Raw genomic sequence first — 21,339 nt, 5'->3', positions numbered from 1 at the left:
AGTTTGTGGGTTTTTTGGTGACATGCAAATTTCTTTAGCCTCCTGAGGTTGAAGAGGCTCCTTTGCCCCTTCTTCACCACACTGTCTGTGTGGGTGGTACATTTCAGTTTGTCAGTGATGTGTACACCAAGGAACTTGAAGCTTTCCACCTTCTCCACTGCGGTTGCGGTGATGTACATAGGGGGGTGCACCCTGTGCTTTTTCCGATCATTTCCGATCATCACCTTTGTTTTGTTGACGTTGAGTGAGAAGTTGTTTTCCAGGCACCACACTCCCAGAGCCCTCACCTCCTCCCTGTAGGCTGTCTCGTCATCGTTGGTAATCAAGCCTACTATTCATCTGCAAACTTGATGTTTAAGTTGGAGGTGTGCTTGGCCGAGCAGTCATGGGTGAACAGGGAGTACAGGAGGGGGCTGAGCACGCACCCTTGTGGGGCCCCAATGTTGAGGATCAGTGGAGTGGAGGTGATGTTTCCTACCTTCACCACCTGGGGGCGACCCGTCAGGAAGTCCAGGACCCAGTTGCACAGGGCGAGGTTCAGACCAGGGCCTCGAGCTTAATGATGAGCTTGGAGGGTTCTATGATGTTGAGTGCTAAGCTATATTCAATAAACAGCATTCTTACATGGGTATTGCTCTTGTCCAGATGGGATAGGGCAGTGTGCAGAGTGATGGTGATTGCATCGTCTGTGGATCTATTGGGGTCGGTAAGCATTTTGAAGTGGGTCTAGGGTGGCAGGTAAGGTAGAGGTTATATGACCCTTGACTAGTCTCTCAAAGCACTTCATGATGACAGAGGTGAGTGCTACGAGGCGATAGTCATTAAATTAATTTACCTTTGCCTTCTTGGGTACAGGAACAATGGTGGCCATCTTGAAGCATGTGGGGACAGCAGACTGAGATAGGGAGAGATTGAAAATGCCCGTAAACACACCAGTCAGCTGGTCTGCGCATGCTCTGAGGGCGCGGTTAGGGATGCCGTCTGGGCCAGCAGCCTTGCGAGGGTTAACACATTTGAATGTTTTACTCACGTCGGCCACGGAGAAGGAGTACCCACAGTCCTTGGTAGCGGGCCGTGTCGGTGGCACTGTGTTATCCTCAAAGCGTTATCCACCTTGCCATGGTTAAATGTGTTGGTTTGCTCTTTCAGTTTTGTGTTAATGATACAATCTATCCACGGTTTCTGGTTAGGGTAGGTTTTAATAGTCACAGTGGCTACTACATCTCCTATACACTTCCTTATGAACTCAGTCACTGTATCCATGTATGCGTCTAGCCTTTTTTCGCAAGCTACTCAAAACATATCCCAGTCCACTTGATCAAAACAATCCTCAAGTGTGGATTCCGATTGGTCAGACCAGCGTTGAATAGCTCTTATTACGGGTACTTCCTGTTTGAGTGTCTGCCTATAGGAAGGGTAGAGCAAGATGGAGTCGTGGTCAGATTTGCCGAAAGGAGGGCAGGGGAGGGCCTTGTAAGCATTCTGGATGTTTGAATAGCAGTGGTTGATAGTTAGCAGCGTGAGTAGTACAGTCGATATGTTGATCTTCAGCAGCCTTGTCCTCAAATTTGCTTTGTCAAAATCCCAAGCTACAATAATTTTCCAATTTGCATATAGAGCATGTCTTAAAGACAATCAAAGTTTCTCTTTGTACTGTATTTGTAAGAGTTGTTCATTTGTTAGACTATTTTCTAAAGGTCCAACACAATATTGATGATTGAAAGATCTTGTATCTAGTTAAAGTCTTATCAAACACTTAAACATTCGGAAAGTATTCAGACCCCTTGACTTTTTCCACATTGTGTTACGTTATAGCCTTATTCTAAAATTCATTAAATCGTTTTTTCTTCATCAATCTACACACAATACCCCATTATGAAAATGCAAAAAACGGATTTTAGACATTTTAGAAAATGTATTAAAAATAAAAAAGATTTACATAAGTATTCAGACCCTTTACTCAGTACTTCGTTGAAGCACCTTTAGCAGCGAATACAGCCTTGAGTCTTCTTGGGTATGACGCTACAAGCTTGGCACACCTGTATTTGTGGAGTTCCTCCCATTCTTCTCTGCAGATCCTCTCAATCTCTGTAGATCCTCTCAATCTCTGTCAGGTTGGATGGGGAGAGTCGCTGCACAGCTATTTTTAGGTCTCTCCAGAGATGCTTGATCAGGTTCAAGTCTGGCTGGGCCACTCAAGGACATTCAGAAACTTGTCCTGAAGCCACTTCTGCATTGTCTTGGCAGTGTGCTTTGGGTCATTGTCCTGTTGGAAGTTGAACCTTCACCATAGTCTGAGGTCATGAGTGCACTGGAGCAGGTTTTCATCAAGGATCTCTCTGTACTTTGCGCCGTTCATCTTTCCCGCGATCTTGACTAGTCTCCCAGTCCCTGCCCCTGAAAAACATTCCCACAGCATGATGCTGCCACCACTATGCTTCGCCATAGGGATGGTGCCATGTTTCCTCCAGACGTGATGCTTGGGTTTCTGGCTGAATAGTTCAATCTTGGTTTCATCAGAGCAAATAATCTTGTTTCTCATGGTCCGAGTGTCCTGTAGGTGCCAAGCGGGCTGTCATGTTCCTTTTACTGAGGAGTGGCTTCTGTCTAGCCACTCTAACATAAAGGCCTGATTGGTGGAGTGCTGTAGAGATGGTTGTACTTCTGGAAGGTCCTCCCAACTCCACAGAGGAACTCTGGAGCTCTGTCAGTGTGACCATCGGGTTCTTGGTCACCTCCCTGACCAAGGCCCTTCTCCCCCGATTGTTCAGTTTGGCCGGGTGGCCAGCTCTAGGAAGAGGTTGGGTGGTTCCAGACTTCTTCCATTTAAGAATGATGGAGGCCACTGTGTTGTTGGGGACCTTCATTGCTACAGACATTTTCTGGTACCCTTCCCCAGATCAGTGCCTGGACACAATCCTTTCTCGGAGCTCTACGGACAATTCCTTCGACCTCATGGCTTGTTTTTTGCTCAGACATGTACGATTTGTCATTTTGGGTTATTGTGTGTAGATTTATGAGTAAAAATATTTATTTAATCAATTTTAGAATGTTACGTAACAAAATGTGGAAAAGGGGGGTCTGAATACTTTCCGAATGCTCTGTACTTTTTGTTGTTGGGCCATGGGTCATAATAAATTGTGTAGAAATGCAGGAAATGTGCTTTTGTTTAGATGCCCCCAAAATGGAGGGCCCCCAGACCCCCTGCCAAATTATGTCCCCCTCTGCAAATTGCACTGCTGGGTGATTTAAAAAGTCATAGTCAATCGATCAATTAAATAATAATACTTTTAGCAAAAAATATATATTTTTAATTTACAATATGTAGAAACTTTGTGAAACATCACAGCACAGTTTAAAATATATGGCAAATAGAAATCAAAACTTGATGGTGTTCAGAGACAGATGGGAGGGGATAAGTGGAGCTGAAAGATGTGACTAAATACAAACAAAAGATAACTATTGTAATTGTTGTTGTTGGCGATTAATTTACTCCATTATGGAAGTGATTGTAGGGTTAGGAGAAAATAATAAAGGAAAATATATTTTAAAAAATATATACAGTACCAGTCAAAAGATTAGACACATCTACTTATTCCAGGGTTTTTCTTTATGTTTACTATTTTCTACGTTGTACAATAATAGTGAAGACATCACAACTATGAAATTACACCTATTGAATCATGTAGTAACCCAAAAAGTGTTAAACAAAACAAAATATATTTTAAATTTGAGATTCTTCAAAGTAACCACCCTTTGCCTTGATGACAGCTTTGCACACTTTTGGCATTCTCTCAACCAGCTTCATGAGTTAGTCACCTGGAATGCATTTCAATTAACAGATGTGCCTAGTTTAAAGTTAATTTGTTGAATTTATTTTGCTAATGCTTCTGAGCTAATCAGTTGTGTTGTATACAGAAGATAGCCCTATTTTGGTAAAAGACCAAGTTCATATTATGGCAAGAACAGCTCAAATAAGCAAAGAGAAATGACAGTCCATCATTACTTTAAGACATGAAGGTCAGTCAATACGGAACATTTCAAGAACTTTCAAAGTTTCTTCAAGTACAGTCACAACAACCATCAAGCGCTATGGTGAAACTGGCTCTCCTGAGAATTGCCACAGGAAAGGAAGACCCAGAGTTACCTCGGCTGCAGAGGATAAGTTTATTAGAGTTACCAGCCTCAGAAATTGCAGCCTAAGTAAATGCTTCACAGAGTTCAAGTAACAGACACATCTCAACTGTTCAGAGGAGACTGTGAATCAAGCCTTCGTGGTTGAATTGCTGCAAAGAAACCACTACTAAAGGACACCAATCATAAGAAGAGACTTGCTTGGGCCAAGAAACACGAGCAATGGACATTAGACCGATGGAAATCTGTCCGTCGGTCTGAAGAGTGTTTAGTTCCAACTGCTGTGTCTTTGTGAGACCCAGAGTAGGTGAATTGATGCCACGTGAATGGATGTGTGGTGAAACATTGATGAGGAGGTGTGGGGTCGCTTTGCTGGTAACACTGTTGGGGAATTATTTAGAATTCAAGGCACACTTAACCAGCATGGCCACCACAGCATTCTGCAGCGATACGCCATCCCATCTGGTTTGCGCATTTTTGGGACTATCATTTGTTTTTCAATAGGACAATGACCCAAAACACACCTCCAGGCTATGTAAGGGCTATTGAACCAAGGAGAGTGATGGAGTGCTGCATCAGATTACCTGGCTTCCACAATCATCTGACCTCAACCGAATTGAGATTGTTTGGGATGAGTTGGACCGCAGAGTGAAGTAAAAGCAGCCAACAAGTGCTCATCATAAGTGGGCTCTCCTTCAAGACTGTTGTAAAAGCATTCCAAGTGAAGCTGGTTGAGAGAATGCCAAGAGTGCAAAGCTGTCAACAAGGCAAAGGGTGGCTACTTTGAAGAATCTTAAATCTATTTTGATTAGTTTAACACTTTTAGATTACTTCATGTGTAATTTCATAGTTTTGATGTCTTCACTATTATTCTACAATGTAGAAAATAGTTTTTTTTTAAATATAGAAAAACCTTTGAATGAGTAGGTGTGTCCAAACTTTTGACTGGCACTGTATATACTGTATATATATTATTATGTCCCCACCACTTCTAAAACTAAGTAAGTATTTAAAATATTTCAGTAAGTATTTGATCCAAGGTCTGGAACTGTGTGTAGTTTGTGAACACACTGACTGTACAATATTTTGAATAGCGTTGAGTGTTAAAGTAGTTGTCTTTTTGTGCATGGGTGTGTGTCCAGGGAAAGATTGTTGCAGTGAAGGAGCTGGACTTTGAGATCAGCAATGGACACTACGCACTTGTCGTCACAGCAACAGACCAGTGTCCCATCCATGCCCTCCGCCTGACATCCAGCACTACGGTGATGACAATGACAGAACACAGAAACACACACACACACACCATGTTTATTAAGGCCTTGTTTTTAATGTAGTTTGTACACATCATATTAAAGTTGCAATCTGTGATATTTGCAGGGGTTTTTGTTCATCAAAATTAATGACCCACATTTTTTTCTACAAAAAGTGAACTATTCCTTTAATCACGTAAATATACATATAGGCCATACAGATCTCTGAACAAGTTGTTTCCACTGGTCTTTTCAAGGTGTTGGTGAATGTCCTGGATGTGAACGATGTGACCCCCACCTTCCCCAAGGTCTATGAGGGGCCCTTTAAGATAACAGAGGGCCAGCCGGGACCCCGGGTCTGGACCCTCAAAGCCACTGACCAAGACTCTGGACTCAACGGCAAAGTGGAGTACAGCATCACTGCCGGAGACCCCCAGAGTGAGTAGGATGTGTGTGGGTTGGGGTTAGGGCTGTTACCGTGACGTATTACCGCCACACCAGCAGTCATGAGTCATGACCCACAGTCAAATTCCATGTGACCTTTGAGTCGTGGCAACTATAGTCGTAGCCAAAAGTTTTGAGATGACACAAATATTAATTTTCACAAAGTCTGCTGCCTCAGTTTGTATGATGGCAATTTGCAAATACTCCAGAATGTTATGAAGAGTGATCAGATGAATTGCAATTAATTGCGAAGTCCCTCTTTGCCATGCAAATTAACTGAATCCCCCAAAAACATTTCCACTGCATTTCAGCCCTGCCACAAAAGGACCAGCTGACATCAAACAGTGTATTACATCAAAACAAAGCTTAACTTCTTGTTAATCCAGCTGCTGTGTCAGATTTCAAAAAGGCTTTATGGCGAAAGCACACCATGCGATTATCTGAGGACAGTGCCCTGTTTACAAAAGCATGAAAAACATATTTCATCCAGGCAGGTGAGCCACGAAAATCAGAAATAGCGATATAATAAATGCCTTATCTTTGATGATCTTCTTCTGTTGGCACTCCAAAAGGTCCCAAATACATCACAAATGGTCCTTTTGTTTCATAATGTCCTTCTTTATATCCATAAAAACTCAGTTTAGCTGGCACGCTTCTGTCAATAATCCACCCAGTTTTCCTCCATCAAAATTAATCCTAAACTTTAGTAATAAACTTTTCCAAACAAGTCAAACAACGTTCATAATCAAACATAGGTACCCTAAAACATAAATAAACAATACAATTTAAGACGGAGAATCGTTATTGTCTTTACCGCAGAAAAATTCCATGCGCTTGGAAACACGACAGCCAAAATGGGAGCCACCTAGAAAAACTACATTTTCTGGCTCATTTTTCCGAAAACATGCCTGAAACTCTTTCTAAAGACTGTTGAATCTAGTGGAAGCCCTAGGAACTGCAACCTGGGAGGATTTAGCCTTATAATTAAAGTGACAGCCATTGAATATAGTGGTAAGCTGATTTTTTTGGAGGGGGATAGTTTGTCCTCTGGGTTTCACCTGCCATATCAGTTCTGTTATACTCACAGACATTATTTTAACAGTTTTAGAAACTTTGGAGTGTTTTCTATCCAAATCTAAATTATATGCATATCCTAGCTTCTGGGCCTGAGTAACAGGCAGTTTACTTTGGGCACACTTTTCATCCGAATGTCAAAATACTGCCCCCTACCCAAAAGAGGTTAACACAGGTGTGAGTGTTGACGAGGACAAGGCTGGAGATCACTCTGTCATGCTGATTGGAATCATTGTTCTTCCTCTGTCAAACATGGTTACCTGCAAGGAAACACGTGCATCATCATTGCTTTGCACAAAAAGGGCTTCACAGGCAAGGATATTGCTGCCAGTAAGATTGCACCTAAATCAACCATTTATCGGATCATCAAGAACTTCAAGGAGAGCGGTTCAATTGTTGTGAAGGCGGCTTCGGGCGCCCAAGAAAGTCCAGCAAGCGCCAGGACCGTCCCCTAAAGTTGATTCAGCTGCGGGATTGGGGCACCATCAGTGCAGAGCTTGCTCAGGAATGGCAGCAGGCAGGTGTGAGTCCATCTGCACGCACAGTGAGGCGAAGACTTTTGGAGGATGGCCTGGTGTCAAGAAGGGCAGCAAATAAGCCACTTCTCTCCGGGATAAACATCAGGAACAGACTGATATTCTGAAAAAGGTACAGGGATTGGACTGCTGAGGACTGGGGTAAAGTCATTTTCTCTGATGAATCCCCTTTCTGAATGTTTGGGGCATCCGGAAAAAAGCTTGTCCGGAGGAGACAAGGTGATCGCTACCATCAGTCCTGTGTCATGCCTACAGTGAAGCATCCTTAGACCATTCATGTGTGGGGTTGCTTCTCATCCAAGGGAGTGGCTCACTCAATTTTGCCTAAGAACACAGCCATGAATAAATAATGGTACAAACACATCCTCCGAGAGCAACTTCTCCCAACCATCCAGGAACAGTTTGGTGACGAACAATGCATTTCCCAGCATGATGGAGCACCTTGCCATAAGGCAAAAGTGACAACTAAGTGGCTGGGGGAACAAAACATCGATATTTTGGGTCCATGGCCAGGAAACTTCCCAGACCTTAATCCCATTGAGAACTTGTGGTCAATCCTCAAGAGGCGGGTAGACAAACAAAAACCCACAAATTCTGACCAACTCCAAGCATTGATTATGCAAGAATGGGCTGCCATCCATCAGGATGTGGCCCAGAAATTAATTGACAGCATGCCAGGGTGGATTGCAAAGGATTTGAAACAGAAGGTTCAACACTGCAAAAGTTGACTTTGCATCAACTTCATGTAATTGTCAATAAAAGCCTTACACTTATGAAATGCTTGTAATTATACTTCAGTATTCCATAGTAACATCTGACAAAAATATCTAAAGACACTGAAGCAGCAAACTTTGTGAAAATTAATATTTGTGTCATTCTCAAAACTTTTGGCCACAACTGTAGACTTCTCCAAAACTGTGCTCTGATGCCCCTGATGGTAATTAGTAACCTATCAAACTTGCCAACGGCCTGGTACTCAGCACTCTATTCAAGCAATAAGGCACGAGGTCGTGTGGTATATGGCCAATATACCAGGGATAATGGCTGTTCTTATGAGTGCCTGGTATATTGGCCATGTACCACAAAACCCGAGGTGCCTTATTGGTATTATAAACTGGTTATCAACATAATTAGAACAGTAAAAAGTCATTTTTGGCCATACCCGTGGTGTACTGTCTGATCTACCACGGCTTTCATCAAATCAGCATTCAGGTCTTGAACCACCCGGTTTATAATGACCCTCTAACCACTCTAACGTCAATACAATCGAAAATCAAATCAAACACTTAATAAGAGCCCTGGTTTTCAGAGTTTTAGCGGAATAGGTTCGCCTGTTGCGCAGCGAGAGCCAGCTCCTCATAGCTGGTTGATGCATGGAATGAAATAAGAGTTCCTATAAGCCCATGTTGCACAACATTTCAATAGGTTATGCTATGCAATTGTATAAGAAAACATCATTTTGATGGCCTCTTTTAAAAATAGGAGGATCCCATCAGCTTTCTAGAGGCTAGGCCAGGCATAGTCATTGCACGGATTGCGTTGATTGGCGGCTCGCGGTACAGACTACCAAATACAGCAAAATGTCCAATAATTTCTGAGGATTCAAATTACACAAACTGCACTATTTCACTCACCCAGTATGTGGCATTATATAAGATGTTGAGCTGCTGCATCAACATGTGCAGTCGAGTTGCTTCACTTGAAAGTAGGCTAGCGATGGAGGCGAGAGGTGGAGGGCTGAGAGAAGCAGCAGTTTAGTCCACTCTACTGAACATATTTTGGGCCACATCAAAGTAAATATTTATCACTATCCTTGGCCGAATGGAACATTTAAAATGTATCGATTTGTCGTAGTCAAGCACAAGCAAAAACATAATAATGAGCAAACTGCCACTACAAATAATGAGGATGAGGAAGCTATTAGTAGAGCCTCGCACACAGATGAGGGACAAGCTAGCAAAAAGAGAAAGGTACGGCTGTTGAAAGATAAATCGTATGTTTCAAGAAAAATGGAACAGAATTGTTCTTTGTACTTCATGGCACAAAACCCACTTTGTTTAATTGGCAAGAAGACGTGCGCAGGTTTTAAAAATGGTAATTTAGAACAGCATTTCAATACTACACATACAAAGAGAAATTTCCACCTGGCAGGGGTCTACGAAAAAATGGTATTCAACAACTTACTGCTTTGCTGAAAGGACAGCAACCGCTGATGGACAGAACGACCTCTTCTGCAGAGAAACTGACAGAGACAGCATTTGAGATTGCATGGATCTTGGCTAGGCATAAGATGGCCTTTATCGACTCAGACATAGTGAAAGAGTGCTTGTCGTCTTCAGCAAATCAAATCAAATCAAATTTTATTTGTCACATACACATGGTTAGCAGATGTTAATGCGAGTGTAGCGAAATGCTTGTGCTTCTAGTTCCGACAATGCAGTAATAACAAGTAATCTAACTAACAATTCCAAAACGACTGTCTTGTACACAGTGTAAGGGGATAAAGAATATGTACATAAGGATATATGAATGAGTGATGGTACAGAGCAGCATAGGCAAGATACAGTAGATGGTATCGAGTACAGTATGTACAAATGAGATGAGTATGTAAACAAAGTGGCATAGTTTAAAGTGGCTAGTGATACATGTATTACATAAGGATACAGTCGATGATATAGAGTACAGTATATACGTATGCATATGAGATGAATAATGTAGGCTAAGTAACATTATATAAGGTAGCATTGTTTAAAGTGGCTAGTGATATATTTACATCATTTCCTATCAATTCCCATTATTAAAGTGGCTGGAGTTGAGTCAGTGTCAGTGTGTTGGCAGCAGCCACTCAGTGTTAGTGGTGGCTGTTTAACAGTCTGATGGCCTTGAGATAGAAGCTGTTTTTCAGTCTCTCGGTCCCAGCTTTGATGCACCTGTACTGACCTCGCCTTCTGGATGATAGCGGGGTGAACAGGCAGTGGCTCGGGTGGTTGATGTCCTTGATGATCTTTATGGCCTTCCTTTGACATCGGGTGGTGTAGGTGTCCTGGAGGGCAGGTAGTTTGCCCCCGGTGATGCGTTGTGCAGACCTCACTACCCTCTGGAGAGCCTTACGGTTGAGGGCGGTGCAGTTGCCATACCAGGCGGTGATACAGCCCGCCAGGATGCTCTCGATTGTGCATCTGTAGAAGTTTGTGAGTGCTTTTGGTGACAAGCCGAATTTCTTCAGCCTCCTGAGGTTGAAGAGGCGCTGCTGCGCCTTCTTCACGATGCTGTCTGTGTGAGTGGACCAATTCAGTTTGTCTGTGATGTGTATGCCGAGGAACTTAAAACTTGCTACCCTCTCCACTACTGTTCCATCGATGTGGATAGGGGGGTGTTCCCTCTGCTGTTTCCTGAAGTCCACAATCATCTCCTTAGTTTTGTTGACGTTGAGTGTGAGGTTATTTTCCTGACACCACACTCCGAGGGCCCTCACCTCCTCCCTGTAGGCCGTCTCGTCGTTGTTGGTAATCAAGCCTACCACTGTTGTGTCGTCCGCAAACTTGATGATTGAGTTGGAGGCGTGCGTGGCCACGCAGTCGTGGGTGAACAGGGAGTACAGGAGAGGGCTCAGAACGCACCATTGTGGGGCCCCAGTGTTGAGGATCAGCGGGGAGGAGATGTTGTTGCCTACCCTCACCACCTGGGGGCGGCCCGTCAGGAAGTCCAGTACCCAGTTGCACAGGGCGGGGTCGAGACCCAGGGTCTCGAGCTTGATGACGAGCTTGGAGGGTACTATGGTGTTGAATGCCGAGCTGTAGTCGATGAACAGCATTCTCACATAGGTATTCCTCTTGTCCAGATGGGTTAGGGCAGTGTGCAGTGTGGTTGAGATTGCATCGTCTGTGGACCTATTTGGGCGGTAAGCAAATTGGAGTGGGTCTAGGGTGTCAGGTAGGGTGGAGGTGATATGGACCTTGACTAGTCTCTCAAAGCACTTCATGATGACGGATGTGAGTGCTACGGGGCGGTAGTCGTTTAGCTCAGTTACCTTAGCTTTCTTGGGAACAGGAACAATGGTGGCCCTCTTGAAGCATGTGGGAACAGCAGACTGGTATAGGGATTGATTGAATATGTCCGTAAACACACCGGCCAGCTTGTCTGCGCATGCTCTGATGGCGCGGCTGGGGATGCCGTCTGGGCCTGCAGCCTTGCGAGGGTTAACACGTTTAAATGTCTTACTCACCTCGGCTGCAGTGAAGGAGAGACCGCATGTTTTCGTTGCAGGCCGTGTCAGTGGCACTGTATTGTCCTCAAAGCGGGCAAAAAAGTTATTTAGTCTGCCTGGGAGCAAGACATCCTGGTCCGTGACTGGGCTGGATTTCTTCCTGTAGTCCGTGATTGATTGTAGACCCTGCCACATGCCTCTTGTGTCCGAGCCGTTGAATTGAGATTCTACTTTGTCTCTGTACTGGCGCTTAGCTTGTTTGATAGCCTTGCGGAGGGAATAGCTGCACTGTTTGTATTCGGTCATGTTACCAGACACCTTGCCCTGATTAAAAGCAGTGGTTTGCGCTTTCAGTTTCACACGAATGCTGCCATCAATCCACGGTTTCTGGTTAGGGAATGTTTTAATCGTTGCTATGGGAACGACATCTTCAACGCACGTTCTAATGAACTCGCACACCGAATCAGCGTATTCGTCAATGTTGTTATCTGACGCAATACGAAACATCTCCCAGTCCACGTGATGGAAGCAGTCTTGGAGTGTGGAGTCAGCTTGGTCGGACCAGCGTTGGACAGACCTCAGCGTGGGAGCCTCTTGTTTTAGTTTCTGTCTGTAGGCAGGGATCAACAAAATGGAGTCGTGGTCAGCTTTTCCGAAAGGGGGGCGGGGCAGGGCCTTATATGCGTTGCGGAAGTTAGAGTAACAATGATCCAAGGTCTTTCCACCCCTGGTTGCGCAATCGATATGCTGATAAAATTTGGGGAGTCTTGTTTTCAGATTAGCCTTGTTAAAATCCCCAGCTACAATGAATGCAGCCTCCGGATAAATCGTTTCCAGTTTGCAGAGAGTTAAATAAAGTTCGTTCAGAGCCATCGATGTGTCTGCTTGGGGTGGGAAATATACGGCTGTGATTATAATCGAAGAGAATTCTCTTGGTAGATAATGCGGTCTACATTTGATTGTGAGGAATTCTAAATCAGGTGAACAGAAGGATTTGAGTTCCTGTATGTTTCTTTCATCACACCATGTCACGTTGGCCATGAGGCATACGCCCCCGCCCCTCTTTTTACCAGAAAGATGTTTGTTTCTGTCAGCGCGATGCGTGGAGAAACCCGTTGGCTGCACCGCTTCGGATAGAGTCTCTCCAGTGAGCCATGTTTCAGTGAAGCAAAGGACATTACAGTCTCTGATGTCCCTCTGGAATGCTACCCTTGCTCGGATTTCATCAACCTTGTTGTCAAGAGACTGGACATTGGCAAGAAGAATGCTAGGGAGTGGTGCGCGGTGTGCCCGTCTCCGGAGTCTGACCAGAAGACCGCCTCGTTTCCCTCTCTTTCGGAGTCGTTTTTTTGGGTCGCTGCATAGGATCCACTCCGTTGTCCTGTTTGTAAGGCAGAACACAGGGTCCGCGTCGCGAAAAACATATTCTTGGTCGTACTGATGGTGAGTTGACGCTGATCTTATATTCAGTAGTTCTTCTCGACTGTATGTAATGAAACCTAAGATGACCTGGGGTACTAATGTAAGAAATAACACGTAAAAAAACAAAAAACTGCATAGTTTCCTAGGAACGCGAAGCGAGGCGGCCATCTCTGTCGGTGCCGGAAAGTGTCGGCGCAGAAAGTATGTATGCTGACTTCAGTAACGAAGATGATTTTCTAAAGCAAATGAAAGGACTACAACTATCAGACAACCATAATAAGAAGGGTTAAAGAAATAGGAAAATACTTTAGTAAGCAGATAAACAAGGATATATCAGCGGCTCCGTTTACCAGCATAGCATTGGACTTAAGCACGGCTCAGTTATGCGTATGCATTCGGTTACCTAAAGAGGAATCTTATCGGGAAGTACTTTTGTGCTTATTGCCACAGCAAGATCAAACAAGTGGAGAAGATGTGTTGAATGCACTTCAGACCTAGGGCTGGGCAGTATACCGTATTTTACTATATACCAGTATTTATTCACAGACCGGCTTGGGTTTTTACTTTACCTTCAATAACGGTATTTGAATGTTTGGTTTGTTTAATGTGATACGCTATATGTAACGTCCATTTTTATAGTTACTCCACTACTTCATTCCTCTCTGCTCTCTGTCTCTCCATGCTGCTTTCCACACAGACCAAGTCCCACCCCCTGTCACTCAAAGAGCGCATTTGTTGTTGCTTGACCACAAATCAAATTTATTTATATAGCCCTTCGTATAAAGTGCTGTACAGAAACCCAGCCTAAAACCCCAAACAGCAAGCAATGCAGATGTGGCTAGGAAAAACTCCCTAGAAAGGCCAAAACCTAGGAAGAAACCTAGAGAGGAACCAGGCTATGAGGGGTGGCCAGTCCTCTTCTGGCTGTTCCTGGGTGGAGATTATAACAGAACATGGCCAAGATGTTCAAATGTTCATAAATGACCAGCATGGTCAAATAATAGGTCTGGGACAGGTAGCACGTCTGGTGAACAGGTCAGGATTCCATAGCCGAAGGCAGAACAGTTGAAACTGGAGCAGCAGCACGGCCAGGTGGACTGGGGACAGCAAGGAGTTATCATGCCAGGTAATCTTGAGGCATGGTCCTAGGACTCAGGTCCTCCGAGAGAGAGAAAGAAAGAGAGAATTAGAAAGAGCACAAGAGAAGTACTCCAGATATAACAAACTGACCCTAGCCCCCGACACATAACTACTGCAGCATAAATACTGGAGGCTGAGACAGGAGGGGTCAGGAGACACTGTGGCCCCAACCGATGATACAGGAAGGATATAACCCCACCCACTTTGCCAAAGTACAGCCCCCACACCACTAGAGGGATATCTTCAACCCCCAACTTACCATCCTGAGACAAGGCCGAGTATAGCCCACAATGATCTCCGCCACGGCACAACCCAAGGGGGGGCGCCAACCCACAAGACACTTTCGTTCAGTCTGCTTGGTCAATGCAGCACATGCAACAATGTTGATGACAACGATGTTGTTTCCACTTTGATCTTAATATAAATCCACAAGCGTTCTATAATTACAATATTAGTTTGTGTTTCTTACATCTGCAAACAGATAGTTTGTATTTTCTTAGCAAGTTAAGCAAAATTGTGTTAGCTGGCTAGCCCACTATTATTGATATTCTAACTATAGAATTAAAATAAACATTCTAAATCCATGATTCCAAAAGTTCACCCAAGTGTTTTGATCTAAATCACAATTGCGCTACTCCGTTGCAACAAAACCACGTGCGGTTATTATGAGGACGACAACATCTAATGCTGGCTTCAACTTGGCTTTCCATAAAATCCTTCTGTTACAAAAATGATCTGGTTTTTGGTTGCTTTCTCGTTACAAAAACAGCGATGGTGAAATCAAAATGGTGAGATTAATGATACCGCTATTCATGGCTTTATTATCTGTGCCTGCATCGGCCACATAGGCTACAGAAATGCAGGCAACGTCGAATTGACAATTGTTTAATAATCAGGCAGGGGTTAATAAACTAGAGGTGGGGCAAAGGTACCAGATGGCAGGCAGGCTCAGGGTAGGCAGAGGTCAATAATCCAGAGGTGGGGCAAAGGTACAGGTCGGCAGGCAGGCTCAGGGTCAGGCGGAGTGGCTCAGAGTCAGGACAGGCAAGGGTCAAAACCAAAGGGCAAGAAAAAAAAGACTAGGAAAAGCAGGCGCTGAGACAAAACATTGGTTGAATTGACAAACAAGACCAACTGACAACAGACAAACAGAACACAGTTATAAATACAAAGCGGATAATGGGGAAGAAGGGCGACACCTGGAGAGGGGTGGCGACAATCACAAAGACAGGTGAAACAGATCAGGGTGTGACAAAATTACACCTACATCACTTTTCAGGTGCTATCCCTTTAACTGCTACATGTTGAATGAAGGCTGACCCTGTTTTGCTCCAAGCCTGTTCTGTGTTTGGTGTGTCATTGGGTTGGGTACGGTAACAACAAAAATACATGCTAGGTCAACTCCACCACTTTTCAATATCTCTAACACGATACCAGTGTCTACATAAGTGAAAACGGCACATTTTTAAAGAGAAGTTAAAAAGTTATACCGTATGACATCATCAAAAGTTAAAACATGTTTAAAACAGTGATTTTTGAACACTGAGATTCGCGGTGATGTACAGAGAAAGAAAATACCCTTCCTTGGGCTAGAAACTCGTTACTGGTTTGGAAAATCACTGATGTCAGAGAGAAGCATTTTGTTTTTACTTGCCACATTTGGAAGCACAGAATTGTCTAGAATGTCATTGTGTGCTGTAGCATTAAGATTTCCCTTCACCGAACCATGAAAAAAGACCCCAGACCATTATTCCTCCTCCACCAAACTTTACAGTTGGCACTATGCATTCGGGCAGGTAGCGTTCTCCTGGCATTCCCCAAACCCATATTTGTCCGTCGCGCTGCCAGATAGTGAAGCGTTATTTATCACTTCAGAGAACGCATTTCCACTGCTCCAGAGTCCAATGGTGGCGAGCTTTATACAACTCCAGCCGACGCTTGGCATCCTCGGCCATGGAAACCCATTTAATGAAGCTCCTCACGAATAGTTATTGTGCTGACGTTGCTTCCAGATGAAGTTTGGAACTCAGTAGTGTTTCAACCGAGGACAGATGGTTTTTACGGGCTACACGCTTCAGCACTCGCCGGTCCCGTTCTGGAGCTTGTGTGGCCTACCACTTTGTGTTGCTCCTAGAGGTTTCCAACTCACAACAGCACTTACAGTTGACCGGAGGCAGCTCAAGCAGGGCAGACATTTGACAAATGTACTTTTTGGAAAAGGTCACAGCCTGTGACTGTTCCACTTTGAAAGTCACTGAGCTCCTTAGTAAGGCCATTCTACTGCCAATGTTTGTCTATGGATATTACATGGCTGTGTGCTGGATTTTATATACCTGTCAGCAACGGGTGTGGCTGAAATAGCCGAATCCACTCATTTGAAGGGGTGTCCACATACTTTTGTATATATAGTGTATGTGGACACTGATTTGGTGAGGGAAATGATTAAAATGAGATTGAAAGTGAAGCAATTGCCCTTTAAGCATTGTCATGATTGTAGGCAACCAGACAAACTAAGAGTGTTTCCAAAACAAGCACGTAGAGAGAACGTTCGCTATGTGCATTGTCAGACCATGTGTCGATACTGATGGGATCGAAAGAAAAGCATTGCTGCTATTGGATCAAATCTTAACTTAACATTATAATTATTCCACAATACTGATGACTGATCAGCTCCTAGATAGATATTACCACATATGACTGCAATAATTGAGGTGGCTTATTATGTTTACCCAATAATAATGCGCTAAATCACGGATTGTGCACATCATTGCGCATATCTTGCCACACATTTAAAATAAAATGTTCACCTTTATTTAATTAACCAGGTAGGCCAGTTGAGAACAAGTTCTCATTTACAACTGCGACCTGGCCAAGATAAAGCAAAGTTGTGCAACAGAAAAAACGAAAGTACAGTCAATACCACAATGGAAAAAAATTATATACAGTGTGTGCAAATGAGGTAAGATTAGGGAGGTAAAGGCAATAAATAGGCCGTAGTAGCAAAGTAATTACAATTTAGCATTTAAACACTGGAGTGATAGATGTGCAAGTTGAGATACTGGTGTGCAGAGGGGCAAAAAATAATGAACAATATGGGGATGAGGTAGTTGGATTGGCTATTTACAGATGGACTATGTACAGGTGCAATGATCTGTGAGCTGCTCTGACAGCTGATGCTTAAAGTTAGTGATGGAGATATGAGTATCCAGCTTCAGTAAATTTTGCAATTTGTTCCAGTCATTGGCAGCAGAGAACTGGAAGGAAAGGCGACCAATTGAGGAATTGGCTTTGGGGGTGACCAGTGAAATATACCTGCTGGAGCGTGTGCTACGGGTGTGTGCTGCTATGGTGACCAGTGAGCTGAGATAAGGCGGGCTTTACCTAGAAAAGACTTATAGATGACCTGGAGCCAGTGGGTTTGGCGATGAATATAAAACGAATATAAGTGTTGGAGGCTATTATGTAAATTACATCGCCGAAGTCAAGGATCTGTAGGATTGTGAGTTTTACGAGGGTATGTTTGGCAGCATGAGTGAAGGATGCTTTGTTGCAAAATAGGAAGCCGATTCTGGCTTTAATTTTGGGTTGGAGATGCTTAATGTGAGTCTGGAAGGAGAGTTTACAATCTAACCAGACACCTAGGTATTTGTAGTTGTCCACATATTCTAAGTCAGGTGCGGGCAGCAATCGGTTGAAGAGCATGCGTTTAGTTTTACTTGCATTTAAGGGCAGTTGGAGGCCACGGAATGAGAGGTGTATGGCAATGAAGCTTGTCTGGAGGTTAGTTAACACAGTGTCCAAAGAAGGGCCAGAAGTATACAGATTGGGGTCGTCTGCGTAGAGGTGGATCAGAGACTCACCAGCAGCAAGAGTGACATCATTGATATATACAGAGAAAAGAGTCGGTCCAAGAATTGAACCCCGTGGCACCCCCATAGACACTGCCAGAGGTCAAGACAACAGGCCCTCCGATTTGACACACTGAACCCTGTCTGAGAAGTAGTTGGTGATCCACACGAGGCAGTCATTTGAGGAACCAAAGCTGTTGAGTTTTTTTATCGATGGCAGTTATGATATTGTTTAGGACCTTGAGCGTGGCTGAGGTGCACCCGTGACCAGCTCTGAAACCAGATTGCATAGCGGAGAAGGTACTGTGGAATTCGAAATGGTCGGTGATCTGTTTGTTAACTTGGCTTTCGAAGACCTTAGAAAGGCAGGGTAGAATAGATATAGGTCTGTAACGATTTGGGTCTAGAGTGTCTCCCCCTTTGAAGAGGGGGATGACCACGGCAGCTTTCCAATCTTTGGGGATCTCAGACGATACAAAATAGAGGTTGAACAGGCTAGTAATAGGGGTTGCAAGAATTGCGGCGGATAATTTTAGATAGAGAGGGTCCAGATTGTCTAGCCCAGCTGATTTGTAGGGGTCCAGATTTTGCAACTCTTTCAGAACATCAGCTATCTGGATTTGGTGAAGGGGAAATGGGGGAGGCTTGGTTTGCTGCGGGGGGTGCAGGGCTGTTGACCAGGGTAAGGGTAGCCAGGTGGAGAGCATGGCCCGCCGTCTAAATAATGTTTTTTGAGATGCTCAATTATCATTGATTTATCGATGGTGACAGTGTTTCCTAGCCTCAGCGCAGTGGGCAGCTGGGAGGAGGTGCTCTTATTCTCCAAGGACTTTACAGTGTCCCAGAACTTTTGGGAGTTACAGGATTTAAATTTCTGTTTGAAAAAGCTACCCTTTGCTTTCTTAACTTCCCTGAAAAGTTACATATCGCAGGGGCTATTCGGTGCTAATGCAGTACACCACAGGATTTTTTTGTGCTGGTCAAGGACAGTCAAGTCTGGAGTGAACCATGTGCTATATCTGTTCCTGGTTCTACATTTTTTTAATGGGGCATGCTTATTTAAGATGGTGAGGAAAGCACTTTTAAAGATTAACCAGGCATCCTCTACTGACGGAATGAGGTCAATATCCTTCCAGGAATCCCGGGCAAGATCGATTAGAAAGGCCTGCTTGCTGAAGTGTTTTAGGGAGTGTTTGACAGTGATGAGGGGTGGTCGTTTGACCAATGAGGCAGTGATCGCTGAGATCCTGGTTGAAGACAGCAGAGGGCAGGTGTGTCAGGATGATATCTATGAGGGTGCCTGTGTTTACGGATTTGGGGTTGTACCTGGTAGGTTCATTGATCATTTGTGTGAGATTGAGGGCATCTAGCTTAGATTGTAGGCCGGCCGGGGTGTTAAGCTTGTCCCAGTTTAGGTCACCTAACAGTACGAGCTCTGAAGATAGATGGGGGGCAATCAATTCACATATGGTGTCCAGGGCATAGCTGGTTGCAGAAGATGGTCTATAACAAGCAGCAACGGTGAGAGACTTATTTCTGGAAAGGTGAATTTTTAGAAGTATAAGCTCAAATTGTTTCGGCACAGACCTGGATAGTATGACAGAACTCAGCAGGCTATCTCGGCAGCAGATTGCAACTTCCCCCCCTTTGGCAGTTCTATCTTGTCGGAAAATGTTATATTTAGGGATGGAAATTTCAGGATTTTTGGTGGCCTTCCTAAGCCAGGATTCAGACACGGCTAGGACATCATGAAACATATTGAGCCAAAGATTTGACAGTAGACTAGTGGCAAAATAGAACTCAATATGATTTCAATATGATTGAAGTATATAGGCCAATGTAGTCTATTTATCTTTTAATGCAGTCATCTCGGTATCTTTCAATTGTTTGTAACAATTGCAAATACTTTGGCAACTTTCAATTTGCTGTCAACTTAGTTCTAAAGTTATCAGCGGTCACAGTCAGACAGATACCTAGCCTAAACATCTTGATTCTATGTTTAGCTGATATCTACTGAGAATCTAACGATGCACTTTGGCTGCTTTAAATGTGCAAAGGTTTTCAAGAGGCACATTACTAACGAAGGTTCTGGGAAACAGCTTAGCTACTAAAGATACATTGTAAAATGGTTCTAATGACAATCTGAAGGCTCTGGGAAATGAGGCCCTGGATAGTTGCTGGTGTTACTGACTGGGTTATTTATTTGCATAACAGTTACTGGTTGAGAAAATGTAATGACAATAGTTGCGGTGGGTGTATGTGTGTGTGTCTTTGTGGAGGAGGGGATGGGTTATTGTGTGTGTGTGTGTGCATGCATGCTAGTGAACTACCGTCTGTGTGTGCAGTGTATACAGCTAGTAACCAACTAATCATGCCCTCCTCTCTCCCTTTCTGTTTCTCTCTCCTCTCTCTTACTCTCTCAGATGAGTTTGTGATATCCCCAGTGGAGGGAGAGCTGCGTGTGAGGAGAGATGTGGAGCTGGACAGAGAGACCACACCCTTCTACAACATCACTGTCATGGCAAAAGACCTGGGCAAACCACCACGCAGCAGCATGGTGTGTTCGCACAGACATGCACTGATTTTGTGGTGCTTCCTGCTAACATGCTCAGACACTTCAATGTACTCAACACATGTGTCCATACGTGTACGCGCGCACACACACACACACACACACACACACACACACATATATATATATATATATATATATATATATATATATATACACACACACACACACACTCAGAAAGACTAAGTGCCACCCTGTCTTGTGTCTCCTTCATCTCCCAGGTGGTGGTGGGTGTCCATGTTCTGGACATCAATGACAATGACCCCGTGCTGCTCAACCTGCCCCATAACACCAGTGTGAGCGAGGGGGCGTCCGTATACACCTCGGTGGCCAGGGTCAGAGCGCAGGATGTAGACAGTGGACGCAACGCCCTACTCACCTACAACATCACTGCTGGAAACCGCTACGGCGCCTTCTACATCAACGACACTGTGAGAGGGAGGGAAAGGAGGGGATGAAGGGGGAGGGAAGGAGGGGTTGGAGGGGGAGGGAAGGAGGGGTTGGAGGGGGAGGGAAGGAGGGGTTGGAGGGGGAGGGAAGGAGGGGATGGAGGGAGAGGGAAGGAGGGGATGGAGGGGGACAGACGGTGTGAGGGAAGAAAATGAGAGAGAGAGGGTGAGAAGGTTGGGAAAGGGATAGAGGGAAAAAGGAACAATTTGGATAAAATAAGGGTTATGGAGAGAAGGGTTACGGAGAGTAAAGGGGTAGAACA

General features: G+C 44.2%; 1 protein-coding gene across 1 annotated transcript in view; it reads left to right on the top strand.

The window, feature by feature from the left end:
- Positions 1-21,339, top strand: part of cdh23 (cadherin-related 23) — a 655,816-nt gene that overhangs the window by 533,474 nt on the left and 101,003 nt on the right. The window contains exons 39-42 of the mRNA XM_036980724.1: positions 5,277-5,396; positions 5,642-5,822; positions 20,479-20,612; positions 20,849-21,058. Coding sequence (XP_036836619.1) covers positions 5,277-5,396; positions 5,642-5,822; positions 20,479-20,612; positions 20,849-21,058 — 645 coding nt within the window. The remainder of the gene's footprint in view (positions 1-5,276; positions 5,397-5,641; positions 5,823-20,478; positions 20,613-20,848; positions 21,059-21,339) is intronic.

Source organism: Oncorhynchus mykiss, chromosome 1 (assembly GCF_013265735.2).
Source record: "Oncorhynchus mykiss isolate Arlee chromosome 1, USDA_OmykA_1.1, whole genome shotgun sequence".
NCBI lineage: Eukaryota > Metazoa > Chordata > Actinopteri > Salmoniformes > Salmonidae > Oncorhynchus > Oncorhynchus mykiss.
Note: the sequence above shows the minus strand (reverse complement) of the source record. Positions and strands in the feature narration are given on the sequence as shown.